This window comes from Entelurus aequoreus, linkage group LG05, assembly GCF_033978785.1.
Source record: "Entelurus aequoreus isolate RoL-2023_Sb linkage group LG05, RoL_Eaeq_v1.1, whole genome shotgun sequence".
Lineage (NCBI taxonomy): Eukaryota > Metazoa > Chordata > Actinopteri > Syngnathiformes > Syngnathidae > Entelurus > Entelurus aequoreus.
The window spans coordinates 67,090,832-67,098,842 of NC_084735.1; the positions used below are offsets into that span (position 1 = coordinate 67,090,832).

The 8,011-nt window shown below is 39.9% G+C and overlaps 1 protein-coding gene across 3 annotated transcripts in view; it reads right to left on the reverse strand.

Moving 5' to 3' along the window:
• Nucleotides 1-718: 718 nt before the first annotated feature.
• The window catches only part of stk32a (serine/threonine kinase 32A), a 130,543-nt gene continuing 123,250 nt past the window's right edge, over nt 719-8,011 (reverse strand). For all 3 annotated transcript variants that reach the window (XM_062048708.1, XM_062048709.1, XM_062048710.1), the window contains one exon: nt 719-6,045. In XM_062048708.1, coding sequence (XP_061904692.1) covers nt 5,928-6,045 — 118 coding nt within the window. In that variant the 3' untranslated portion in view covers nt 719-5,927. The remainder of the gene's footprint in view (nt 6,046-8,011) is intronic.

Sequence of the window (8,011 nt, forward strand, 5' to 3'; positions counted from 1 at the left end):
GGTCTTATGCCGACAGATGGAGACTTGTACTGCTATCTGGTGGTGTCAGAAAAGTATAACATACAATGGAATTTTGAAAAAAAAAGTTTAAAAATAAAAATTTGCATGTCACTACACATGAAGTACACGTTTGTGCACTTATGGACTAAGTACATCATATTAAAAGATGATTTTTAGTTTCTATTCTAATTAGGGTCCAATAAGCCCAAATAGCAAAGAGAAATAAAAATCATTTATTTTCCAAATGATGGAAAGCGCCACTCTACAGAGTAACTGACGCTGTGGTCAAAGTTGGAATTGCAGCAAAAATACATTTTAAGATATTCAACATTCTACTGCCATCTGGCGGCTAAAGCCTAATTCGTCACGTTTCACGTGTCAGGTAAACCGTAAGAAAAGGGGCCATATGAGTCCCCTTCCTACTGTATATCTGGTAGAACATTGTTTAACATTTACTGCTACCTTCACCATTGGCTTTTTTCAGGACTAATCTACAGTTTGTCAAATCCACAGTTGTTTGAGTTGTTCTATCTTATAAAAAATAATAAGAAAAAAAAAATCATCAATATAAAAATGTTATTAGTCTTGAGAAGTAAGAAAATATATTGGGCATCTATAAGAATATGTAGGGATCCCACCTTAAAATATCAGCTTTGAATGAAAAAAAAGGACAATAGAAGCTCGACTGTTGCCATGGTGACTATGTTATAAAACTGCAGTTCGAGAACCCCTTGTTGTGTGAGGGCGCTCCATCCGCTCAAGAACACCATTTAACTTTGTTTTTAATTTAAAAAATATATATATGTATGTGCCAAACATATTTAGCCAAAACTGTTCATTTACTGACATATATATATATATTTTCTTAATATACCATGGTGTTAGGCAGAGCTAGCAAAAAATATAGAATATTTCTAAGGTACGACAACCTTTAATCACTAACATTAAATGCCACTTTAGTACTGCAAGTAGAGCCATTGAGCACACAACTCATGAGCAATGGCTTGAAATAAAGAGACTCGACAGATTGGTTCAGTACCAGAACGTTATTATTTAAGGCACACATTATTAATAGATTGCAACTTTATAACCACACTTAGATACAAGACAGCGACAACTGAGGACAAAAATATGAAAATTCACAACAAAAAAACAAAACTAAAACAAAACAAAACCTCGTCGCTTTTTATTATTTACATAAATTGGGCAGAAAACTTTTATTAATCAGCACCCAGAACTCCACAATGTGTTACAATTAAAACCAGGAACGACAGCCAAAGTTGGAAACTACAACAAATGACAACATCAACACAAACAAGGTCGAGTTCAAACACTGTACCTATTTTTTTTTTTTTAATTCGGTGGGCAAGTGCGGGTTAAAGAAAAAGAAACAAACAGCAGACACACTGCATTACAACGTGAACTAAAAAACACAGAACGCCCGAAATTCTTCAACAAATTGTGGGACGTTTTTTCAAGGGTTTTTCCTGCCAACTTTGCATCAACATAAGAGAGACGAGAAGACAACATGGTGACAAGGTCATTTTCTTGCAACCAAATAGCAGTAATACTAAAAAACTACTCATGATATATTACAAAACGTCTTATGTGTGTTTTGTTATATGGCAGCGGCTTGTGCAGTAGGGAAGGGATTCATGTGGCCCCATTCCTGGGTGGATCGCCCATGAGAGGAAGGGGGGCGTGGGGGTAATCATTTTGCAATGCAGTCTGCTGAAAATGATGGAAAGTGCATACATACATAGCATACTACATACTAACTGACGCTGTGGAATTGCCACAAAACACATTTTAGGATATTCAACACTCTACTGTCACGTTTCATGTGTCAGGTAAACCGCACCGAATGGGGCCATATGAATCCCCTTTCTACTGTACGTAATCTTAAGAAACTATTTGACAGAAGACACATGTATTTTGGGGTACTTGCATTTGTGAATAAATGCTACAGTGGATGTGCAAAGCGAGTTTAAAAGGTGACATATTTCGTGTGTATTTCTTAGGATGACAGTGTTGCCGCGGTAACCAAAAGCCCGTACAGTAAACGACATTTGTTTGTATCCATTTGTGCAACGACGGTCAAAGAAATAGTGCAAATGTGTTCTAGCTTCACTAGTGCTAAGGATATTATAATATTGTGAATGAAAACTACAGTACTACTTACAACAAAGCTGCTGAGGCGTTCTTACGAAGACGTCAGTGACGGATCTTCGAGACAAGACTTAAAATGTCTAAAAAGATTGTATTTTACAGTGGAAACTTCATGTTGGTTGACTTCCCAGTTCTGAACTCAAAACCATTTTTGGATTATTCCACTGAATCAGCGCCATTTGCTCAAAGTATGTATCCACTCATTTAGAAACAGGACTGTTAGTAACAGGATTGAACTGTTGTTAGGTTAGCATATAATCAGCAAATCCATGAAATACAATGACAATAATTACATAACAGGGATTCTATCAAAAATATACTTTAGAAACAAACACATTGGCTGCAAGCTCCCATCCCTCCAGGACTTGTTCTCCTCCAGGACCAGGAGGCGTGTGGGTCGGATCACAGCTGACTCTTCTCACCCTGGACACACGCTATTCTCCCCTCTCCCCTCAGGCAGGAGACTACACTCCATCCAGACCTACACCTCCCGCCATCTGAACAGTTTTTTCCCCTCGGCCATCAGGCAAATGAACAATAACTCCTAACAGCAGCTCCTTGAATTCCTTGAATTCCTTCTAAGTCTATCTGATGGCTCAGTTACAGCTCTTTTTATTACCAAATATGTGTTATATGTTTTTATGTCGCACGTTTGCACCAAGAAAAATTCCTAGTTTGTGAACAACCCGTTCTCAAACAATGGCAATAAAACTATTCTGATTCTGATTCTGATTCTGATAACATCAAAAACCTAATTTAGGTAGCAGGACTGTGGTGAGACATTAATCCCTTCCTGTCACAGTTGAAATATCATCAAACATACAGAAAAATAAGTGAGTAAACTTACTTTTGGAAAAGTCTAGATTACTCTAACATGAATGTGTTAGAGCAGTGTTACTGTTCAAACTGTACGTAATGTTACAGGGGCCAAATATTTTAAATATACTTGTTAAATAAAAACCTCTGCCTTGTTTTTAATGAACACCTAGGCCTAATACGCTGCCGCATTTTAATGTTGGCCATTATGGTGGTCCTTGGAGAGCCAAGTGTTTTCTGTTTAAGTAACATTATGTAAAAAACGTATAATATTATATTTCTCAGTAAATTCTACTTTTCAGAAGCAGGCACAGCCAACAAATGATATTTGTTCCAGTGTTCAAGGTAGTTCAAGTTAATTTCTTAAATTGTATTCATTTAAAGGCCTACTGAAACCCACTACTACCGACCACGCAGTCTGATAGTTTATATATCAATGATGAAATCTTAACATTGCAACACATGCCAATACGGCCGGGTTAACTTATAAAGTGCAATTTTAAATTTCCCGCTAAACTTCCGGTTGGAAACGTCTATGTATGATGACGTATGCGCGTGACGTCACTACGGCAACGGAAGTATTCGTACCCAATGTGTCACCATACAAACTGCTCTGTTTTCATCGAACAATTCCACAGTATTCTGGACATCTGTGTTGGTGAATCTTTTGCAATTCGTTTAATGAACAATGGAGACTGCAAATAAGAAAGTTGTAGGTGCGATCGGTGTATCAGCGGCGGACTACAGCAACACAATCAGGAGGTTGTGTTGTGTTTGAGCTGGATAGCAGACGCGCTACCGTGAGTACAGCTTTGGCTTCCAAACATTTGATCGCTTGCCCGTACGTGCGTGTCGCTATGTGCATGTCACGTACGTAACTTTGGGGAAATATATGTTTCTTGCCGACTCTGGTGGCGGCCGGGGTGTCGTCGAAAGCTACAACGCCCGCCGCCGCTCCGTAGCTAAAGTTAGCTTCAATTGATAAGCCTCGCCAAGCTGGAAATTATTAACCGTGTATTTACGTGTTCATGGTTTAATAGTATTGTTGATCTTCTGTCTATCCTTCCAGTCAGGTTTTTTAAAATTTTGTTTCTATCTGCATTTGAGCCCGATGCCATCACGTTAGCTCCGTAGCTAAAGTGCGTCAACGATGTATTGTCGTGGAGATAAAAGTCACTCTGAATGTCCATTTCGCGTTCTCGACTCTCATTTTCAAGAGGATATTGTCTCCGAGGTGGTTTAAAATACAAATCCGTGATCCACAATAGAAAAAGGAAAGTGTGTGGAATCCAATGAGACCTTGTACCTAAGTTACGGCCAGAGCGAAAAAAGATACACCCTGCACTGCCTCTCAATCAATCAATCAATGTTTATTTAGGGCTGCACAAGCCACAACGACATCCTCGGTACAGAGCCCACATACGGGCAAGGAAAAACTCACCCCAGTGGGACGTCGGTGTGAATGACTATGAGAAACCTTGGAGAGGACCGCATATGTGGGTAACCCCCCCCTAGGGGAGACCGAAAGCAATGGATGTCGAGTGGGTCTGACATAATATTGTGAAAGTCCAGTCTCTAGTCCTTTACTCTAACGTTCCTCATCCACGAATCTTTCATCCTAGCTCAAATTAATGGGGTAATTGTCGCTTTCTCGGTCCAAATCTCTCTCGCTCCATTGTAAACAACGGGGAATTGTGAGGAATCCTTACTCCTGTGACGTCATGCTACTTCCGGTATAGGCAAGGCTTTTTTTTATCAGCGACCAAAAGTTGCGAACTTTATCGTCGTTGTTCTATACTAAATCCTTTCAGCAAAAATATGGCAATATCGCGAAATGATCAAGTATGACACATAGAATGGATCTGCTATCCCCGTTTAAATAAAAAAAATTCATTTCAGTAGGCCTTTAATATGTAAACGAACGCTTTGCTTAATAAATCGAAATTTACTGTTCATTTCATTGTGCATTTAAACATTTTATTTCCTGGGGATGCAAATGGCGCCAATTCTGTGGAAAGGCGCCCCATGGGGAAATAATAAACCTTTATTAAGGTAACATTCTTAACTGTCATACAAGTAACTACACTGTAACAAAACTAAAACAAAGTAAAAGTAGTTGATGTTCCAAAAGTGATATTGTCACCTACAGTCTGTATTGCTGGAACTAACAAAGTGATTGTAAGTGACTCAGTATGTTGTACTTCCTGTTCTATGGTTATCATCACATGTGTGTTATTTGCAGTCACTGGTGGCATCACGGCAAAAATTCATCTTTTTCAAAACAGGTTGAACTCCCAGGTTTTGTTAGACTTATGAAAGCTTTTTCGCCCTGGAAATATAGGACAGGATTTGAGCTTTTTAAGTAAGCAGTTCAGTGATGTTCTGTACACATTTTGTATTTGGTGTCAAAAGGTGTAAAAGCTACTAAACTATCCAACCTTTACCACTTTTTGGTACTCTTCTGCGTAGGTACCATTGTTACGCTGCAGTCTGTTGACAAAATGGACACAAAGTTGACTGCGAGTTACAGAGCTATCGTGTAGTTTGGCGGATCGAGACCAGATCTTAGCTACATCCTCTTTTGCATATTCTGAAAATCAATAGGAGTCTCGCTCCTGAAAATGTGACGAGCAGCTGATGAGAAATGTACAAATCTGACCTTTAAGCTAAGCCATCACAGCTGTGTCACCTCGTTTCTTATTCAGCTCAGGGCTGAGAAAAACCAGATGGACAAGTCCGAATCCTAGTCCATGACCTTCAAGGATGGGGGCCACAGTTCCTGACCCAAAATCCTGATCCTGTCTTTCCGTTAAAAGTTTGTCCAGCAGTCGTTTGAAGCATCGCAGCATCCCGCTAACATCGGTTCTTTCTAGGTGCTGATCTACAAGCGGAAAACATGTTGGAGAGATAATGGAGAGCACAGACCTCAAAGCCCACAAGTCTTATCCTGATAAAAAGGGCACGGGCTGGACGTTGTTGTTCTGACCGTCCTCTATTGCTTTGTTCTTGTCGCTAGTGGACAGTTGGGACGAGTCGGAATCTACCGCCGCTTTCTTGGACCTGCGGAACAAACATCATGTTTAACAGTCACAGCCTGTAATACAACTCTTAGACTTTGAACAGAATGCTACATCTGGACCTAGGAGAAGTAATGCAAGGTCAAAATCATGCAAGGTTTTGTTTTGATCGCCATGGTTGCTAATATTATTATTAGACCCCCGTATTGGGGATCTGTCCCAGACAACTTTACATGCGAGGTATTGGTTTCACCCACAGGAAACATAACCGCTGGCTGACACTTATGACTTATGGCCGACTATAAATGCAACTTGTGTAAGGGGTAAGAAGATGTACAGTGGACCCTTGATTTGGGAGCCCTTTATTGATTTACGGACCACAGACAGAATAAAACTATGCTTCATTGTACGAACCTTGTCTCATTGTATGAATGTTTCCATTCATCCATTGAGGGCAGGCTGTTCTCTCGTACACTACTGTGCTTAGTACTACTTTGTGTGCATTTTAAGTGTCGTTTTAGCCCTTTTTTCTAGTTTTGCTAATTCAATATGAGTCTAAAGAAAGCAACGTGTGGTTTGAAACATTCAGGAAGTATTCACAGCGTTGTCAACACTGCCTCCTCCCCCTTTCCCTCTGCTGCACACCAAGAAGATCAACCAACAAGGTAAAGTGGATGTTGTTTTTTTATTCCTAATCACGGTCGCCACCTGGTTGTTAAAGTTCAGGAGTTTTGTGATTTCAAACTGAGTACACCCCAGGGCTAGTGACAGTGTGTGTGCGCATGTCGGCAGGGTGGCTGAAAATGAGGACAGTTGAGATGTTGTTTTGACTTTGCTATTTATTGGACCTTGATCCAGCACCCCCTTATTATGTTTGTTTGCTATACAGTACCGCATATCGCTCTATATTGTATTCAAAGTGTACAAACTTTAACCAATAGATGGACTTTTGTCGAGGCTGGAACCCATTATTCATGTTGTACATTGTTTGCTTCTGTCAGGCTTGTCACTGATTTCTCTGTGTTTGTGTTTTATTTCCTGTCAGCGCTCTTATTTTGGTTATTATTCCAGCACGTCTCCCTGAGCGCTTGTTTCCCCTTACCTGTCCCTGATTGGCAGTCTGGCACACCTGGTGGCAATTGCCAATCAGGCTACTATTTATACCTGCCTCGCCCTCCAGTCAGTGCTGGAGTATTGTTAGCTGTTTACTGGTTCCTGAATCCTGTAGACTGTTAGCTGTTTGCGGTTTGCTGTCTCCTGGTTCCTCGTCTCTTGTATCCTGTTTGCTGTCTCCAGTTTGCCTGTTTCCTGGTTCCTGATTCCTGTTTTCCGGCATTTTCTTTTGGACATTAAAGTCATGTTTTCCTGCAACAAGCCTGCCATCGCTGCATCTTGAGGTTCGTCACCCACACTCCCTGACAGCTGCAATATACAAACTTTTGTATTTAGGAACAATTAAGTTTGTAAATCAAGGTTGCACTGTAGAAGTCCTGACCATTTATGTCAAAATATCCTAGCGGCCTCAATATTTGTATATATGTGGTGAGTTTCTTTGTTTTGCAGAAGTACACAAAAACTACATGAGTAAACTTCCATGACACATACAGTATGTCAAAGAAGAAATGATTAAATGGTTGTGCAAATTCAGAAAAATTCAGAAAGTTGCTTGATAAAAAACCGACAGACATTTTTTATATATTTTTTTTTTACTTGTGCTTTTAGATGTCTGTATGAGAGAGTACTGGGGATTACTGTACCCCGAAAATGGCACCGTATCACTAGTTGTATATTCTTATACTTCGGATACTGGTTTATCCTGTATCTCCTTCAATTTGGTATCAAATATAAGGTACTGTCGTGTATATGGTAAATATGGTACAAACGTTTGTGACGTACCTGTACCTTTACAATCACTGAAGATACTGGCTTTGTCAGGACAAATGTACAGTTTGTCAAATCCATCTATGTTTCAGTTTTTCTTACCTCCAGGTGTGCACAGACTACAGTTA